Source organism: Orussus abietinus, unplaced genomic scaffold (assembly GCF_000612105.2).
Source record: "Orussus abietinus isolate OABI.00-Male unplaced genomic scaffold, Oabi_2.0 scaffold150, whole genome shotgun sequence".
Classification (NCBI taxonomy): Eukaryota; Metazoa; Arthropoda; class Insecta; order Hymenoptera; family Orussidae; genus Orussus; species Orussus abietinus.
The window spans coordinates 203,641-224,302 of NW_019394335.1; the positions used below are offsets into that span (position 1 = coordinate 203,641).

A 20,662-nucleotide genomic window follows, 5' to 3' on the forward strand; every position below is an offset into this window, starting at 1 on the left:
GGCTCTGTCTGGCAAAAGAGTTCAGAAGAGAGGGAGTCGCTCATTGGAGGGGAGAAGAGGCCCTGACGTGTTTCCACTCGCCAGTTGGAAAGCAGCCTTCACGATGGTCGCGCCAGCTGGTGCGTAGTGCGGTTTGCGGAACGGTTCGGCACCTCTTCGAGAAGTCGCGTCGAAGGACCCTGAAATCCTGGAAATCGGTCGCTTCCGTCGGCAGGATATCGAGAAAGGCCCCCGAAGAACTTCGCAAGACTCGAGAGCGATCTTCCCCAGGTCATGGCTCCGGAAGAGGGGTCTTCGGGGTCCCTCTTCAGGGACCCTCGATGAGGACTCCCAATTGGTACAGGACCTTTCGTCTTCGGCAGCACGGGGCCGGACTCCAGGAGGCGCTGCGGATCGCCTCTTGCTGGCTCGTCCGGGTCTCGGCGACATGACCGGATGGGATTTCAGCTTCGTCGTCGTCGACGCACCTGCTGTCGCGTTTAGGTCCCGGGGACCGGACGTCCAAGAGGACCCTGAAGTCCATTCTCTCTGCGCACGGCTCAACTTCTGAGGAGTGGAAAGAAGAGGCCGCAACAGGTCCAGCTCCAACCGGTTCCCCCGATGACGGATCGGGTTCCCAGCTGGTGCCGTTCCGCACCTGCACCCTGATCATATTTTATCTCGGAAAGCCAAACGCGGCCGCGAGATTAAGCACGGCTGTTCTCCGATGCTGGCAAGGGCGTTGTCCTGGGTGCCGGATGGGATCGCTGGATCGCTCTTTGGCCGTATTTCTCGATCTTCGGATACGTCTTCTCGTCCGCATCCTCTTCGGATACGTCTTCTCGTCCGCATCCTCTTCGGATACGTCTTCTCGTCCGTATCCTCTTCGGCTACGTCGCTCCTCCCGTTTCCCGTAACCTGGGCCGAAATTCAAGAAATTCAAGAGAAATAGGCCCGATAAAAAAATGCACGGATCGGGAGGATGAGGCATTCGAGAAGGTCTTCTTGAAGATCTTTGATCGAACGATCCAGATGGCTCGTTGCCTCCAGATCTTCCTCCAGGTCCCTCCACGATGATCGCCACGATATCAGGGATCGAATAAATTAATTCCCCAGTTTCGTGAGTGATCTTTGAATCGACAGGTCGCAATGCCGGAAAACGTAGCTAAGTCTCGTCCCGTGATGTGGAGTGAAGTTGGCTTTGTGATTCTTTGGATCTGCGCAGTCGGCGCACTCGCAGGTGCAGAGAGGGTTGGGATATGCGCTATGGATGGCTGCAACTGCACCGTTGCCGCGCATCGCTGGATCACCGTCAAATGCATCTTTGACAGGAATCAGGTGATTACTTCGGGATGTTTTGCCTCCGAGCACTTATTCATTCAAAGAGCTCCTCGGCAACGCGCACTAACCTCGCCTCGTTAAAAATATTCATAAAGTTCGCACGCTTTCAGTACCCCAGGTTGCAATAAAGTCGTAAACTCGACATGCCTCGAAAGTGAACCGAGTTCGTCATAAATTTCTAAATGAATGCGCAATCTCAGATTATTGTCACAATTTGACGAGACCGATACACTTACGTACTAAATTTATGATACATCAAATAAATGCGTTATATCATCAGGATACATTTCTAATAAAATTATAAATGTATGATACATCAAATAAATGCGTTATATCATCAGGATACTTTTCTAATAAAATTAGAAATTCATTCAAATCATTTTTAACGGCGGGCCCTTATTTTTTCGCATAAATTTCTGATCTCAGAGTACCGCGTCTTTTTTTTACAGTCGTGTACTAATGTTACGTATTATAAATATGTTATAAAATTCGTGTACCATATCTGCGTAAGGCTTCCAAGAGATGTTATTAAATTCCAGGATTTTTCTTTAACGATACCCAGATAGAAATTCCTGACCATCATGACATAAATCTATTTACAAACAATTTGCAGGCCATTTGCTGCATAAAATGTCTGCAATATATGTATACATATTGCACAATAAATCTGAAGAAAAAAGTGCGGCAAATTTGGCTCAAATATGAGCTATAGAGGCTGCAATTGTTTATCAGCAATGTGTGAGATAAATTTACTTGTACGCATGCGAACAAAATCCAGACATGTACTTAACTTTCTTTCATATTTAAGTATTTTTGGTTCGTCATCGTGTGGTGCAAATATGAGTTCCAAATGAGGACTCATAAGGTACTCATAACTCATTTCATGATGTTCTGGGGCAAATTTCATGCAAATTTTCCATTCCTTTGTCTACATGGGCAGCTTTTCTAGATACTTCACGACGACCCGGGTTGAACCTTGGTACTTGATTTGATGAAGATGAACTTTGTTTCATATTTAAGTATTTATGGTTCCTCATCGTGTGGTGCAGATATAAGTTCCAAATGAGGACTCATAAGGTACTCATAACTCATTTCATGATGTTCTGGGGCAAATTTCATGCAAATTTTCCATTCCTTTGTCTACATGGGCAGCTTTTTCAGATACTTCGCACCCCGGTTGAACCCGACGAGTTAAAGAGAAAATGTATTAAAAAATGTCGTGGGTGGGGACCTTGCATACACGCATCCTCTCGGAATAAACTCGCTCTGGCTTCGAGAGGGGCTCGTCCTTAATCTTCTCGCGGCGTTATCGCGTTATCGGGCTTTCGGGAGCCGCGACGCGAAAGCGCGGTCCTCGCAATATGGCGTCGCGCTTCCCATTAACCGAGCGGCCCGCTCGCCCGGAAAGAGCCGGGGATGCAGAGCAGGACAGGCCGGCGAGTGCGTTCCCGTGAATATTCACTCGGGATTATTACGGCGTTCCACTTGCTGGTCGTTGCTGCGCTTCGTTGCTCGACGATCCCCGGTTCCGAGCAGCCGCAGGTGCAGGTGCAGCGCCGGCCTCCCGGATATCTTCGGTCCAAGGCCTCCAAAAAGGGGCCGCCCATTTGGAAACGCTCGATTCCCACGGGATACGCGTTTCCTCCCCTCTTTATCAATCTCCCCCAAAAAGCGACCGGCTCTCGATAACACCTTGACCCTAGACCGCCTTCCTGCTGAGCGCCGAAGACCAGATTTTCTCCATTATTAAGGGAGACCTCTCGTGGCACGGTACCCGAGTTGAAACTAACCTCACTTTAGGACCCTGTAACCTACGGAAGATCTCTTTTGGCTTTATTTTATCCTTTACTTCCTGGTTTACATCTTGTATGCCCTATTTAATGAGAATCAAGTCGTAGTTTAGGGCTATGAGGATGAAAAATGGAAATATCTGCTGCTTTTACGGTGTTATGAGATTTCCTACATTTTTTAAGGGAGACCTCTCGTGGCACGGTACCCGAGTTGAAACTAACCTCACTTTAGGACCCTGTAACCCAAGGAAGATCTCTTTTGGCTTCTATATATATTTATAAATCATTGAAACTAAATATGTCATTGAGATTTTCAAGAAATATTTCAGATATCTTCGAATTAAATCTACAAGAAATCTTAAAAAATCTGTCGCTTGAGATATCTATCAAAGATTACAAAGAAATATTTAGAAATTATTCTATGCTACTAGGGGATACTCGCCGTTAACTCGGAAGTTTCTGTCAAAACTGGACTCTCATTCTCTAGAGTTCTTGTATGCTTGAGAGACAACGAAATGCGTCGGCAGAAAATAAACAGGAGATAGAGGAGGAGAATTATCAGTTTCCCCTCCTATAGGCTCGATCAGCCTCAAGATGGCTGCTCGGCCGACCCCGTAAAATATTCGCCCTGGAAAATATTCCGAGATCAGAGGAAGCGATTTTGCCCCGTGGCTCATCTCGAGGTTCATCTCGAAAGTCTCTTTCTCCTACCCTGAAGAGATCGCTTCCTCCAGAGACCTGGGAAACGCCCAGACTCCCACGTGAGAGATTCCTCGGGGCCATTTATTCTTATGATATATGGTGGAGATCGGCAGTTATGGTTACCACGTCAATTTTCGGGTATCGCCCGGCTCGACAGAAGCCCTTTTAATAGACTCAGATTCGCCGTGGCGGTGTCACTTGTCATCGTTTCGACGTAGTTAATTCCATTAGATCTCACGCCGACACCGTCGAGTCATCCTTGATCTTCACTCGCGTTGTCTCTTCGACAACCTCCTCCAGTCGCTCCCATTTTTTTTTTTTTTATAGAGTTCATCTATGGCTTTGCCGAGCTCCCATAACCCTTTGAGGCACGGAATTTAAGATAATAAAAAGGCCCGTGTTGCGCAGAAATTTTATTTCTTTTTTAATTCAACAAAGTTGGTTTATTTTTACTAATAAGGGAATGACACAATATAAAAACATGAGAAAATAATAATTCAATTGAGTTTCTTGTTATAGGGTGGGACTCTAATAGTCCCACCGTGCGTATTCACGCATTAACCCATTTGCATCATTGGCGTATATGTACGCTCAATTTTACTGGTCACTATCATTCAGCCTGAAATTTGGTGATAAGGAGACCCTCTTTCTTCATACTTCCTTATGATGCAAATGGGTTGAAAAGGTGGGACACTTTTAACACCACCGTGTCTCAAAGAGTTATTGCTCTCTTCGTGTACTCGTTGCTTTGTTTAAAGCATTCTTTCGACATCTTTCTGTTATAAACATTTTTTTCATAGCGTTCACGTATCGCCTTGTTGCATTTAAGGTGATGTGAAAGTGGTGTTAGACAGTTCTTGTTCATGAAGCTTTTTTCTAAACTGGGAGTAGTGAATCTTTTCAAGCTCTACAACGTGAATATGGGCTATAAAGAAGGTCCTGAAACTCGCGAAATTTCAATTTTTTTTGTTCTTAATTTCTTCATAGATATTCTTAAAATTTATTATAAAAAGTGAAATTTCATGAAGGTCTGGACCTTCCTAGTCGCATTTCAAATTCCAGTCTCATGACGAGACTTGCAAGTTCCGCGAAAGAATGACGTCCATTCGAGTGAACAATCTCCGGTAAATATTAGCTGGCATAATCTATCGAACCATATCCGAGCGGAAACGGAGAGAAGGCAGAGGTCCGAGGTTCACGAGGAAATCGTGACGAGTCGAGGAGACCGCGATTATTTCAGTCGCGTTCCCCTAGGAAAGTTACTATCCTTTCGACTGAATTCGTTCACAATGGACCCCTTTTAACGAGCCCTCGACGGATCTACGGGTACTCAATGGGCGGTATCTTATGTGGGCCTATGGTGGTATCTATGGACAAGTCGATACTCCGTCAAAGAGACGACTTCCAATTTTCAGGCGAGTTCAGATTCCCAGGAATTTTTCTCGGGATGTTTTCTTTCATAAAGAGACACTTTCCGGAAAATAATCAGATGCTGCGCGGTCCAAGCGACTTCATCTTTTGTGGGCTTAGACATATCCATGGACGTGTTGGTACTCATTCAGCAGAGAAAAGGCGAGTTCAGATTCCCAGGAAATGTCTCGAGATGTTTTCTTTCACAATGAGCCACTTTCCGGAAAATAATCAGATGCTGCGCGGTCCAGGCAACTTCATCTTTTGTGGGCTTAGAGATATCCATGGACGTGTTGGTACTCATTCAGCAGAGAAAAGGCGAGTTCAGATTCCCAGGAAATGTCTCGAGATGTTTTCTTTCACAATGAGCCACTTTCCGGAAAATAATCAGATGCTGCGCGGTCCAGGCAACTTCATCTTTTGTGGGCTTAGATATATTCATGGACGTGTTGGTACTCATTTGTCAGAGAAAAGGCGAGTTCAGATACCCAGGAATTTTCTCGAGATGTTTTCTTTCACAAAGAGACACTTTCCGGAAAATAATCAGATGCTGCGCGGTGCAGGCAGGCAGATGCATTTGTCGAGACAAACCGCTCTTTGTCTCGCAGAATTTAATACTTCAACTTATATGAGCTTAGATATCTCCATGGACACGTTGATATACTCACTGATCAGAGAAAATGCGACTTCAGATTTTCATGAAATTTTCTCGGAATATTATCTGCAGAAGGGGTTTCATCCTTAGAAGCAAATCCCGTTTGGTTCACCGAAAACGTTTCAACTTCATCCTGAAGGACGTAGACATCTCTATAGATCCGTCGATACTTGACAAGTGAAGAGTTGGCTTGGAATTTTCATACGAATTCGGATTTTTCTGAAAATATCCTCCCCCAAGAGCCACTTTTGGAAAGACTCAGTTCATCTCATTCATTTGAAAAGACGCAATTGCATCTGCAGATGCAGATCGCGCTTTGTCCGCGCAGAACTCGCTTCGGGGGCGTCTAGATATCCAACATCCTGTTTCGTTTGGTCGCACGATAACCCTTTCTCTCTCTCCCCTTCGCTCCCTATTTTTTTCTCTCTCTCTCTCTCCGAAGCTCGACACATATCACACTTGACCACGGAGGAAGAGCCCCGGGTTGCCCCGGACTTTCTCGCACCTCCTCGCCCTGACATAATCTGCCGATAGCGACCCAGGCATGCGGTTTATCTGTGGACGTAGGCTATTTATGCTCCTTATCTGTACACATGTACAGATGAATTACGTCTACATTCCCCGATGTAACTCGAGGCGAGGAGTTCCAATCGCGTTAAGGTGAAGTGAAACACGTCGAGGAACTTGATCGACGTCGATAAAGAAGATTTTTCTAAATGCCTACACTCCCGACGTTCATTTTTACATTGACAGCTGTGTCGAATTATATTGGATATTGTACCGAATGGCATACTCCACCTGTCATTTACGTACAATAAATATCAAGAAATCGAAGTAAAACTCCAGAAATCCTCTGGATTCGTGCTTTCCGGGGCCCTAATTGACTGCAGAGGGACCCCCTGCGCCATCTGTGATTTTTAGGTCAATTAAATTTTCACTCCGAGACCTCGTATTCCCATCGTTTTGGCATAGAAGAGCATACGACACTTTTTTTGCCTTTATCCCGTTCAAATGCGAGTTTATCGATTACCAGAGGGTTCTAAATTGTCGTCAAATTGTCCTGACCCTTTCGATTCTCATATCAGAGCCTTCGATAATTGTATATTGATCGAAATATGAGAGCTCGACGCCATTTTGGTTCAGGTCTGGGCTGAGTTACAAAATTTTTTTAAAAATCCAGATTTTGAACGTGTCAGGACAATTTTTAGATGATCAAAGTTTCGGACAGTTTGGTCTAATACGCTTAAAAAAAGTGTTGCATTCGAATCGACTGATTTGAAGGGGGTTTCACTTCACCTTAACCATCCCACGGGTCGTGGGTTGACGACTAGGGTGGATTTTTCCCGGTTTTTTTCCACCTTCCCGGGAGTGCACCCGAGGGAGTCGGTGCTGGGGAATTATTTAGCAGCTTTCGGGCCCATTGTCGATGGGGAGCTTTTGATCTCCGCCGCCCGGCAAGTCCCGTGCGAATTATTCGCTGGAGCACCATCCAGGAAAATCCGGGTAATCCGTCGAGCACCTCGCGGGAGGACCACTCGGGGAAGGGAGGCCCAGGGTCGGTTCTGTAGGCTTGAAAAATTCGGAGATTCCTGCAGGAGGACCCCATGGCACCGAAATAGCTCGAGGAAGTCCCTTGTCTCTCCTCTCCTCCGGGTCCTTTTATTTCCGGCCTCGTTTGGGCTGGGCTGTCCTCTTCCTGGTTGAATTTCTACATCTCGATAGGGTCTTTACCCGGGTGGAAAACTGGCTAGGAAGTCCTAAAGAGTATCTAGCTCTACGAAGGATTTCCGTGTTAGAACTTCCTAAATATAGCCTGAGCTCTAGCTAAGACTTTGTCTTTTATCAAAGTTAATTTTTCCTGGTTAAGGTGGTGTGAAAGTGGCGTCAAGATGCGCCGATAAAAATGCCCATGTCAATTTACATACTCAACCATTGGTTATTTTGATGCCACAATTTCTACATCTCAATAGGGTCCTTACCAGGGTGGAAAACTGGCTAGGAAGTCCTAAATAGTATCTAGCTCTACGAAGGATTTCTGTGTTAGCACTTCCTAGCTATAGCCTGAGTTCTAGCTAAGACTTTGTCTTTTATCAAAGTTGATTTTTCCTGGTTAAGGTGGTGTGAAAGTGGCGTCAAGATGCACTGATAAAAATGCCCATGTCAATTTACATACTCAATCATTGGTTATTTGGATGCCACAAGGAATTGCAGTAAAGTTACATTATCTCTGTAATATCAGATTTAGCATCTAAGTTAAGTTAATGAAAACTGTAACGTAATATCACATTTAATTCAAGTAATAATGCAGTAATACGTTAAATATACAATGTTACCTGTATTTATACATTATCTGATTTGTAATTTTACCATTTTACGTTATCCTATGTAAACCTTCAGTTATCAGATATGTAAAAATGTATGTAAATTCCGATCGATTTTTGCCAGTCCGTCTCGTTTATGAAACTTTTCTCCGAACTGAATGTACCGAATCGTTTTAAATTTGACGATGCGAATATGGAAACTGCGAAGGAGGTCCTGGCACTCGCAAAATTTCAATTTTTGTTAAATTTGTTTATAGATGTTGCGATTGTCTGGGCTGAATTAAAAAATTAAAAAAAAAAATCCAAATTTTGAATGTGTCAGGACAATTTTTAGGTGATCAGGAGTGATGTGTCTAAGTTTCGGACAGTTTGGTCTAATACCCTTAAAAAGAAGTGTTGTATTCGAATCGACTGATTTGAAGGGGGTTTCACTTCACCTTAACTTGCAGATTTTCCGCATAGGTTAGGATAGTATCTTGTATCGAGAATTCCAGGGGATTGCGGAGGCTTTAATGGCACCTCGGTGTTTAAAATCATGAGGTCATCCAAGGCTGAACCCAGGAGGTTACCATTAAAGCCGCGCCAGGCCGGGTACACAGCATTAAAATTCCTGGCGACACGGCGCGGCGTTTCCGGTCCAGATAAAAGGCCCCGAATAGCGGCCACGGGCCCGCCACCGGAAGCGACGAGTTTGGAGCTTTCGGGGCCCGAACCGACGATCGACAGGCTCGGCTAATAAGCCGAGTCGACGTTCCGGTGTTATATTATTTCGGAGGAAAATTGCACCGCGAAGTAAAGAATACACCTTCGAGGCAGAGATGCATCTTGCCATGCGTCGAAAACGTACCTTTGAGCCAAAATGACATTTCCAACTACAAAGTGCACTTTTCAAGCAAGCATGCGTTTTAAAATGAAAAGTAAATGTCCGCGTAAAAATGCAGTTCCGAATCGACGATCGACTGGTTTTACTAATAAGCGGAATTGGTATACTATTTCGGAGCAAAATCGCATCTCGAAGTGAAAGATGCATCTTCAATTCGGAAATGCAGGTCTTTGAGCTGAAAATGTATCTTTGCGTCAAAAACGTACCTTACCTAGTAGCATTGAATAATTTCTAAATATTTCTTTGTAATCTTTGATAGATATCTCAAGCGACAGATTTTTTAAGATTTCTTGTAGATTTCATTCGAAGATATCTGAAATATTTCTTGAAAATCTCAATGACATATTTAGTTTCAATGATTTATAAACATATATAGAAATTATATTTTTTAACTTGGGAACATAATAAAAATACATTTTTTACTTCACGACTATTATCGGGCACTTCATTTGGTATCAAAGAACACGAGAAATTATTGTAATATTTTCGTTCCGCTATTTCATTACGGGAGCAAAACGTATGATTATGATTTTAAATATTTTTAAAACGTTTATAATGTATTCGGCAGGCAATATTATGAAAACTCATGGAGGTAATATTATATAAATATTATAGGCATAATATTCTTAAATAAACCTTTTGAAAATATTTAAAATGTCTCCTAAATATTAACAAAATGTACGATATTCGTTAAATATATAGAAAATATAGGACAAATATTTTGTGCTACTAGGGTTTGAGCTAAAATGACACTTCTAACTTGAAAATGCACTTTTCAAGCAAGGATGCGTTCCAGAATGAAAAGTAAATGTTCGCGTAAAAATGCAGTTCCGAATCAACGATCAATCAGCTCTGCTAATAAGCCGAGTTGATATATCATTTCGGAGGAAAACTGCAGCTCGAAATAAAAAGTGCACTTTCGAGTCAGAAATGCACCGTCCTACCAAAAACGTAGCTCTTCGTTAAAATGCATCTTTACATAAAAAACGCACCTTTAAGTCAAAATGGCCCTTCCGAGTCCAAAATGCATGTTTGTCTAAAAAACGCACCGTTGAGTCAAAATGGTCTTTCCCAGTTCAAAATGCACTTTCCAAGCTCTGGATGCGTTTCGGAATAAAAAGTGCATCTCCGCGTAAAAAGGCAGTTCCAGGGTACCAAAGGGCTGCGGGAGAGATTCCCCGGGAGAAATGGCCCTTTAGAGGCCGGTCTTTCCCTCCGCCGGAATTACGGCTCCCGGAAGTTGGCCGAGGGAACGGGCATCGGGGCGCGGCCCGTCTTCCGGGGAAATTACTCCGGGCCGATGCGCTCGCTCGGGGTTGCATGTGCGAGCCGGTGCACCTAGGCGAGCCGTGCACTCCGTGAACCCGGGTTAACTCGGGCGTCCAGCGATAATTCACTTAATTGGCGCACAACGTCGAGATAGCGTGCAATTTGTTGAGCGCATCGCATCCGCGACATCCATGCCCGACATCGCCGATCCTAATGTCCGGTGGTCACGTCACGGCCATCCCGGAAATTAACGACGCAGACACGAAACGAAAATCCCCCCCTTCCCGATGATTTATTCCCCAAAAGCGGTCCAGGACTCGCGAGATACGCGGATGCTGCAGGTCGATGAGCAAATGTAAGACCAACAACAAGACCCCATGGTAATAAATTAAATGGAAAAGACATACGNAGATAATATATTTGGCTCATATTATCATTCAATGAACAATGAACATTTTCAACTAAATATTCCATTTATGTGTATAGAAGCGTAGATAATATATTAGGCTCATATTATCATTCAATGAATAATGAACACTGAGTGAGGTCGATATGACCTCAATATGACGGCATTGCGTGTATCGCGTTATGAGATAAATATATTACTGCAATATGGGGACGCACAAAAAATGCATAGCTATGAAGATTGCTGTGACTCATGTAAAAGTGCGATATGAAATCAATATGAAGTAAATCTGTCTATCTGGAGTCACTTACTCCCCCACGTGTCTTGAGAACCAGATGATAAGCCCAGCGTTTCCTTCAATACAATTTCGATGGCATAGATATTAAATAAAATTTTGCAGTCAAATTACGAGATTAATTTACGTTATTCCATAAATTCGAGAATAAATGTTTCTTTTTTGCGCCAACAATTTTCTTTGGAAATTATTGCACGGTTAAATAAATAAAACTACCAGGAAGGCGGCAAGTAGTGACCAACAATGTCGGAGAATGCATTATTAATTAATACGCGGTTCATCTGGCCTCAGAACGTAAATTTTCGGAGGAACATTTTTAAACATTAAAAATTAGTCTGTAACAAGATTACGGAATTAATTCATACTTTTGTTCGTCGATAAGTTTTCCGACGTGGGGGAGGAATAAAATAAAGTTTTGCTCCTCACGGGATAAGAAATATTCCGTAAAAGTTCGATTAAATGGGTCCAGTGGATTTCGAGATCCCCGCGAACACGCAAACGTACAATCTTATGTTTTTCTCTAAAGACATATTATATATTTCGAAAGATAAGCACAGTTGCAAATCTCTAGGTGGGCGTAAAACGGCCGCATAAATTTAAGCTCGGAGGTCTAGAAAAAAAGGCGAGGCCGATTAGAAAGTAGCCGCGGATTTCGCAATGCGAAATTGGAGCGCCGAGGTCAGGAATGGGGAATAGATCGCGGAATTCAGAGCGGAATTTCTATGATCTATCAATTTTATTCCTCCGCCGTGGGGGGGGATTTAGTTGGTTCTTTTTCAAAGAGGAAACGGGACGCTCTTTTCCTCCCCAGTCCCCCTCGGGAACGTTTTCACGGCTGGGCGAGGATGAAACCTGCCCATGAAATGCCGACAATGAGTCACGCAGCATCCCGGACGGTCCAGAGGGACCAGAATAATCTGTTGTGGATGCAGCTTTAGGTGTGGGTCCGCCTTGGATTTCCACGAAATTGGGCCCCGAGATGCATTCATAATTCACGGCCCAAACCAGTGGTCCAGGAGGCAGGATCAAGAGATCACGAAACCGATGTGGGATGTTCTTCTGGAATACCTTGACATCCCCTAGTGAGATCCCCGAGGGGGTTGGACCGAGACGAAAGGTCTAAATTCCTCCCCTTGCGTGACGAGGTATCAGGGAGCCCAAGGGGTTAAGCCTTCAGGGTCCTCTTCAGAGAGAAAGACTTCGAGAGGGAAGTCGAAGAGGGACGGTGTAATTCCCTGAGAGTGACTGCAGGAGGGAACGGGTTCCTCGGCAAAAAGAGAAGCTGCAAGGAACCCTGAAGAGTTGAAGAACTGGAAGAGTCGAATAACCCCCAAAATTTCATGACCAAAATCTGCAATTATGTCAACTTGCTAATTAAGGATCTATAGGTTAAGCCTTCATGGTCCTCTTCAGAGAGAAAGACTTCGAGAGGGAATTTGAAGAGAGAGACGATGTAATTCCCTAAGAGTAACTGCAGGAGGGTTCTTCGGTAAAAAGAGAAGCTGCAAGGAACCCTGAAGAGTTGAAGAACTGGAAGAGTCGAATAACCTCCAAAATTTCATGACAAAAATCTGCAATTATGTCAACTTGTTAATTAAGGGTGTACAGATTAAGTCCTTGGGTCCTCTTCAGAGAGAAAGACTTCGAGAGGGAATATGATGAGAAGGACGGTGTAATTCCCTGAGAGTGACTGCAGGAGGGAACGGGTTCTTCGGCAAAAAGAGAAGCTGCAAGGAACCCGGAAGAGCGAACCATGAAGAGTTGAAGAACTGGAAGAGTCGAATAACCCCCAAAATTTCATGACAAAAATCTGCAATTAGGTCAACTTGCTAATTAAAGGTCTACGGGCACTTTCATCTAAGTTTATAAACATTTTCCTTTTGTTTCTACTCATAGAACGTACTCGCATAGTTGGTTTCGATTGGAAACACCCTGTATAGTTATCTTATAGTCCCCCCAAAAATAGAGACCCTAAGATAACGTTTAATGCCGGCGCTCCTCTTTTTAGAGAGCCCTTTCTGATCGTACTTGAAGAGCCCGTTTCCCGACCTCGTATCAGGAACCTCTTCGAGCAAGGGGCAATTTTTGTAATGCATCAAGAAACTGGGTAGAGTTTCGCGCCAAATACATTAAAATGCCACCTTGCAGAGTTATCTTATAGTACCCCCAAATAATAGACCTTCAAATAATGTTTAACCCCGGGGCTCCTCTTTTTAAAGAGTCCCTTCCAATCGTACTTGAAGAGTACGCTTCCCGTTTTCGTATTAGGAACCTCTTCGAGCAAGGAGCAATTTTTATGATACTAGGGTTACCCATAAGTAATGAATTATTCTGAAAAAGGTTTTTCAGATGTCAACAAAAAATTGATTACTTATGGATACTCCTAATATATCTGGATACCCGGTAGAGTTTCGCGCCAAATACATTAAAAGTCATGCGCGAACCTCACCACATACTTAACGCCAAAGTGAAAACATAGTTATTTTATAGTACCCCCAAAAGTAGACCTTAAAATAATGTTTAACCCGAGGCTCCTGTTTTTAGAGAGGATCGTACTTAAAGAACGTGCTTCCCGTCCTCTTATCGGGAACCTCTTCGGGCAAAGAGGCCCCACATGGCTCTGGAATGGAAAGTGGGCCCTCAAGCGTTGTTCCCGAGTGTCTTGCGAAACGCAGCCTGTCGTGGCGATTTAATACGCACACGGGACGCGGCCGCCATTGTACAAGGTTGCACGCGTTCTCCAGCTGGACGTTGGGCCGTGTTTTCTGGTTGCGCAATGTGGGGCTCGGCCGCATATCATGCTTGATTTTATCTCCATTCGCGTTGAAGTCATCCCGCCGACGGCCACGATTCGCGATTTGTTGGCCCTCTTCGTCTACACCGCCACTTCCGGTACCGCTTCCAAAAGAAGCGCGCCTATTTATACTCCGAAATGGAGGACGATGGAGCGAGCACTCGGCGCGAGTTTGGATTCCATCGATCCAATGGGAAAGCATAGGAGAGATCGGGTATAGTTGTAACGCAGTATAATTGGGAGATTTATAAATCTAAGGGAAATAAATATTTATGGTAAAGGCGAGTATTGTTCGTGCACGTGGCAAGTTGTTCTTAACGATCCTTCAAGTGACCACTCAATTCGTGGCAATATGGATGAACGATAATTATTATACCAATGGGAAAGCAATCGAGTATAGTTGTAACGCGATATAATTGGGAGATTTATAAATCTAAGGGAAATAAATATTTATGGTAAAGGCGAGTATTGTTCGTGCACGTGGCAAATTGTTCTTAACGATCCCTCAAGTGACCACTCAGTTCGAGGCAACTCGAATGAACAATAATTATTAGAATTATGATGAGTGTCATCGCGAAAATTCAGAATAGATAGTTATTGTTAATTCTTTTTTTTTTTTTTCTATGAATTTTTTCTATGAGTTTGCAAGTTGTTAGGGGAATGAAAGTTTACTTCCCTTGCAACAAGAAATTCGGATAGTTTTCGTTATTTTGGGGGTTTAACCCTTATGTATAAATATCATAGTTTACTCGTTACAATAATGATAAGATTTGGTCACTTAACTAAGGTTCCAGTCGTTATAAATTGTATAGGAAAAAGTTATTTAAGTTAGAACTGACAATTGTTACAACTATACTAGTTTCGGATATAGAGTACGTATGCGAGTGTTTGCCTACAACTTGGATCTTTAACCAGTAACGAAGGTAACTATTGCAAAGTGACTAAATCTTATTCTTACAGTAACAAAACTATAGTTTGACATTTTCTTTGGCTGGAGTACTTTTTGACAAAGTTGAAGAGGCCATTGGACCCTGAAGGTGTTTTTCCGCTTTGGAAAATTCGAAAGGGTTTTCCTGTACACGTGGTGGTTCCCCCGGAAAAGCATCCACGAGGAAGCCATCCGAACCCTGAAGACGCGTTCACTCTTCGGAAAACTCGGTCGAAGGGGTTCGGAAGGCCTTCTCTAGGTGCGCTTTGGCTTCCCCGGAAACAAGCAACACTTTTTGGTCCCTCCCCGCTCGTTCAATCCTGGCATGTTTTATTCAAAATGGCGCTCACCCGTCATAACAGGAGGGGCCGCGTTACGTGTGACGTCCCGGGGGTCTCGGGATGATTTACATGAGAAAATATACACCGCGAGTGGAGCGGAGATAGGACCCGGAAAAGCGCCGAGAATCCTATTCAGGGTGGAAGACGGCGATATCGTAAAGACGGGAGAGCCTCCGGCTTCGGAGGGACCCTGAAGAAGCTAACCGGTCTCTTCTCTTGGGTGGTTCCGAAACTCTAGGAGGTCGCGATTCCCTCTGGCGAATCTCTTCTCCTCCTCCAGGCTCTTCGTCGGCCTCTTCAGGGTCGAAGGAAAGCCTCGATCAGCGGATGCACTTTTCCTTCGGGGTCTTTATGGAGAACCGATTTATTTTCCAGGACGTGGAGCTGGTGGAGGGGGTGGTCCCGGCAGACGCGATGGAGGTCGAGGTGTCGCAGTGCAGAGAGCTCAGGATCCAGGCTGGGGCCTTCACCGGAGGAGCCCAGCTGAAGAGGGTCCACGTCTCTGGGATCTACAGCGTCGTCGCGAAGAGACAGGCTTTCCAGAATTTGAGCGCCCCGAATCCTCTTCTAGAGGTCTCCGAGTGCGACAGCGTCATCCTGGAGAGCCATGCCTTCAGGAACGCCCGGGGCCCTCTGAGCGTCTCCATTTCTCGATGCAAACACCTGGCCATCAAGCCGAATGCCTTCTCCTGGCTCCTCAGGATCACCGTCAAGGAGGTCCTCTCGGTCGAGCTCTCCAGCAACGCCTTCAAGTTCGAGACTCCGCCTCATGGTCGCCATGGACCAGCGACCAAGGTTGGAGATTTCTTCCTCACGGAATGACATCCGGTTTAATTCATCCAATTTTTCTTCGTTCAACTATAGATCTGATTATTATACGTACATCCAAATATTTGGTTGAATCGATCGAATTTTCGTTCGTTCAACCATTGATATGATTATTATACAGACATCCAAATTTTTGTTTGTTCAACCATTGATATGATTATTATACAGACATCCAAATATTTGGTTGAATTGATCAAATTTTTGTTCGTTCAACCATAGATATGATTATTATACAGATATCCAAATATTTGGTTGAATCGATCAAATTTTTGTTCGTTCAACCATTGATATGATTATTATACGTACATCCAAATATTTGGTTGAATCGATCAAATTTTCGTTTGTTCAACCATTGATATGATTATTATACAGACATCCAAATATTTGATTGAATCGATCAAATTTTCGTTTGTTCAACCATAGATCTGATTATTGTACAGACATCCAAATATTTGGTTGAATCGATCAAATTTTCGTTTGTTCAACCATAGATCTGATTATTGTACAGACATCCAAATATTTGGTTGAATCGATCAAATTTTCGTTTGTTCAACCATAGATATGAATATTACACAGACATCCTAATATTAGGTTGACACAAAATTTTCTTGCTAACAACCTTTGGTTTAGTATCTCAAATATTGCGGTAGATCGCATCAAATATTTAACCAAAATACTTCCCAGTATTAAACGTGATTTACCGAAAATATTTCAATCGATAGAAGTGAGCCTGTCCGGTCAAATGAACTAAAATTTGGTTCATTCGACCGGAACGTTTCCCGAAATGAGCCAGATGCAATCAAACGAATTTGCCCGGTGAACCGAATTTATTTACGCCTACCCTCGATGGGCTCTTCGGCATTTAAATCGACCTTTATCCCATTTGCAGATCATGTTCCAAAACGTGAAGATCGCGGAGCTCCCCACGGCGTTGTTCCCCTCGATGGCCGGGGAGGTGAGGATGGACAACGTGCAGACCAAGGTGATCAGGAAGGACGCCTTCTGCGCGATGAACATCCTCAGCGTGGCCATCAGCAACGCCACCCTGCTCGACGTGGAAGCAGGAGCCTTCACCGAGAGGACCTACATAGACAGTCTGGAGTTCGTCGACGTGAGGATGAAGAACATCAGATCCGGAGCACTCAGGGCGGCGGTGAACAATCTCACCATCCAGTATTCAAGGTATGCCCGATTTAAGTTCACCCCACGGAAAAATGAATTAATGGTCAGAAAAACCACAATTGTGATCGTAAGCACTTTGAGACAACCTGGGTAAGCGTTTACAGGGATCGGAGTAACATGGTAAGGGTTACTTCACGATTTAGTCGAGGTAACTGCAAGGAACGAGTTGTTCTACCAAGCTTTTCACAACCTCTTTGTACACTTTACTGTTTTACTAAGTTACTCTGGTTGCCGTAACCTGGGAAGGTTATCCCAATTGTGGTTTTCCTGACCACTCTTTTATTTTCCGTGTGCAACTATTCCTAAAACCTTGAAGACCTAACGCGAACGTTTCCACGTCTTCAGCCTCTCAGCGGTAGAATCTGGAGCTATCAACACTCCAGCAGCAATAGTGACGTTCAACAACAACGAGTTCCAGCATCTCCACCGGAACTCCGTGGTCCTGCGGAAGTGGACTCGCATCTCGATCGACCAGAACCTCTTCGAGGTCCTGGAAGAGGACGCGATAGTGGCGAAGGAGGCAGCAACCTCCGCCCCGAACTCCGAGTTCTCCTTCACGGGGAACCGCATCAGGGATCCCAAGCCAGGTTCCTTAAAGATCCTGGGAGTGTCTCAGCAAGTGAGCCAGTCGCGGGTCGGGACCATCTACTTCCAGGAGAAGTGCAGCTGCAACCTGGACTCCTGGATGCAGGGTCTCTACGGGAAGAACGAGTCCACGGGTTGGCTGATGAACGCGAGCTTCTGCGCGGTGGACGGCTTCCTCAGCAGTTGTCTGAACGTCCCAGAAGGGGTCCTCCCGATGCAGAACTTCACCAGGTTGATCTGCTTCGAGGGGAGCCACATCGTCTGCGAGAAGCCCTTGGCCAAACCCGAGCCCAGCGCGAGCCCCCCCAGCGTGGGGCCCCACGTGTACCCCCGTCAAAAGGGGTACTTCGACGTGGAGATGAGCGACTCCGAGCAGCTGGACCGCGAGAAGAGGATCATCCTGGTGATCTGTCTGGTGGTGATCCTGTCGGTGGCGACCATCCTCCTGGTCACTGGGGGGCTCTACGCGCGACGTCGAGGGGTCTGCGCCAAGATCTCTTCGGGGCCTCTGCACAACCTGGCCTCGTGGATGTCGCCGGGCAACAACGAGATGACGGCGGCCACCTCGGCGAGGTCGATCTCCAGGATGAGCGTGCACGAGTATGCCGGCCTGCGCCCGGAGACCAGGATCCTGGACGTGGAGACCACGCCGGTGAACCTGGAGGAGGACGAGGTCTTCGCCTACACGGAGAACAAGGCCACCCAGACCCTCCCCGAAGAGCTCACCGAGGAGTACCTCAGGGAACTCCGGGAGAAGCTGAACGACCCTGACGACTACGGTCGCGCCAGGGACATGATCGAGCACCTGTACGACCTGATCAAGGTGGAGGAGAGCTGCAACAATAACAACGAAGAGGAGAGACTTCACGACCCCCAGGAGAACCCTTACGACGTGGTGGTCCCCAGATCTAGGGCTAGGCCCAGGGGACCTCCCAAACCCTCGACTAGTGTCGGTACCAGGGTTCCTTCCCTGGAAAAGCTGCTTCCTAGTGCGGTCTCGGGTCCCAGGCCACCCATCGCCGAGTACACCGAACCCAGGGACCTGAGGACCAGCGACCAGAACCATCTCTATGCAGAGCTGCCCGGAGACGAGGCGCTGCCCAGCACCAGTCGTCTTCATCAACCGGACCTCGGGAACTCCGCCCTCCTCAGGGCTCCTCAGCCTCTTCCTCCGGATGTGCTGAACGACCTGGCTCCCGAAGACAGAATCAGTGACAGGTCGAACATCAGACTGGAGCAGAAGATTCAAGCTGAAAGCCCAGGGCGCAGGGAACAGTCCAGGAGCCAGGCCAAGCCATTGGGGTTCCTTAAGGCCCTCGGTGAGAGCATCCTTGGCGCCACCAGGATGCAGAACCCCTCGAAGAGGCCCAATTCCTTGCTCTGCGAGTACGCCGACCCTTCCGACGTGACGGCGCACTTGTATTCGGAGCTTCCGGAGCCGCAGGCTTCCTCTTCCGGCAAGATGGCCAACCGGCCACTTCCGATCAAGCCCGACCACGGTTCCGCGAGGTCGTAGCGACCTGAACAAGGTCCGGCTGTCTGTGATATGGGAAACGTGTACTCTGATAACTCTGATTATTCCGATGAATACTTGTGGAGAGTGCCTCGAAGTGTGTCGTGTACCTAGGTCTAAGGTGCACCTAGGTCTAAGGTGTACCTAGGCCTAAGGTGTACCATAAGGCTCGCGCCATGAAGAGACAGAGACTCCAAGGACTAACGGAAGTGGCGGCCGGTTTCTTTATCCCTAGGAGTAGGTTTTTATTTAATGGCTACCTCTTCTCCGAACCTCCGATGTAATATATGTCTCTCCTGTACCCTGCTTACTCTGGATACCGATATATAAAGATGGCGAACACGATTTTCGGTGTTTTCTTCTCCATGGCTCTTAGAGATGGTTTGGGGGGGTCGCTCGTTATCGGACTTCCGGTTGCAAGAACTTTACTCCTCGACCTTGAAGAGGGAGGCGTCGCGTCCCTTCTTCGCGGCTCGTTCTTCGGGAACGTAACCAGAAGAGATGCCGGCAAGGGACCTCTGCTCCCTGGAAAAAGATATTCTTGACGGTCCTCTGGGCGTAGCCCGGGGTGCGTCAGCGAAAAACAAATCCAACTTCTTCAAGAATGCGAGAGGAGCAAATGGAGAACGCCTGTCTGCGCTGCAGCTGTTCCAAGTCTTCTGGGCGCATCCCTGATTTTAGACCTCGGGAGATACCTAAATCTTCCAACAATCGATGGACGATCTTATAACCCTTTAACCCATTCCTAATTTTACCCTGATAAATGTATATTCATACATTATTAAATCATGATCCTTTTTCTAAGCCCCATAGTTTTCCCGCTAAATTGATCCGCTTCTCTTCAGGATCGCCCTTGAGGTTGACGTTCCACCTCCGGTCCATTTCCTCGCGGTACGGATGCCAGGGGAGAGTTCATTTCGGGGTCTTCAGGGTTCGTCGTTCCGGTATCGTTTTTCCCGAAGTGACGACACGTCCGCGAGTCATGTGTCTCCGTGAAGAGGAAGGCCGGGGGAGTTCTTCAGGGCCTCCGGTGCGGGGAAAAAGAGAAGGAACGGAGAAACAGGATGTCGCGATGGCTGCTCGTCTGGCTCCGCGTATACCCATTTCTTCTCCTCTCTTTTTGCCATCCCTGCTAATTTTAAATTCGAATTTCCACGTAGGGACCTAATCCGTCCCTCGGTAGGATATTCTTAACCTAACTGGAAGCTAAATCGCTGATTGAAAATCGTTTGAAAAAGGAAAAGCAGTCAAGGCCTCCCGCAAAAATTCGACTCGAGGGCGGCTAAAGAAATCCGAGCCATCGACAAGGTTCGCCTCCTCGTTTTCCTCCCTGGGCTCTCCATTGAAGGCTAAATATACGCCGGGATATTAATAGTCAACCAAGTTCCCGTACCGAGGGAATACGTAGGACGTATTCCCGTTTACTGCGGACGAGAGTGC

At 45.8% G+C, this 20,662-nt stretch overlaps 1 protein-coding gene across 1 annotated transcript; it reads left to right on the forward strand.

Moving 5' to 3' along the window:
- Window positions 1-978: 978 nt before the first annotated feature.
- Window positions 979-19,567, forward strand: LOC105702299. Its single transcript, XM_012429774.1, has 5 exons — window positions 979-1,041; window positions 1,123-1,317; window positions 15,490-15,909; window positions 16,832-17,124; window positions 17,470-19,567. Exons 1-5 carry the CDS (start codon window positions 1,012-1,014, stop codon window positions 19,223-19,225), a joined length of 2,694 nt encoding a protein of 897 aa, XP_012285197.1. The 5' UTR covers window positions 979-1,011; the 3' UTR covers window positions 19,226-19,567.
- The last annotated feature ends 1,095 nt before the right edge of the window (window positions 19,568-20,662 follow it).

Coding starts and splice junctions, on each gene's coding strand:
- LOC105702299 (XM_012429774.1), top strand. CDS start 1,012: ATGGCTCGTTGCCTCCAGATCTTCCTCCAG. Junction 1,318..15,489: donor GCATCTTTGACAGGAATCAG/GTGATTACTTCG, acceptor TTTATTTTCCAG/GACGTGGAGCTGGTGGAGGG. Junction 15,910..16,831: donor GCCATGGACCAGCGACCAAG/GTTGGAGATTTC, acceptor TCCCATTTGCAG/ATCATGTTCCAAAACGTGAA.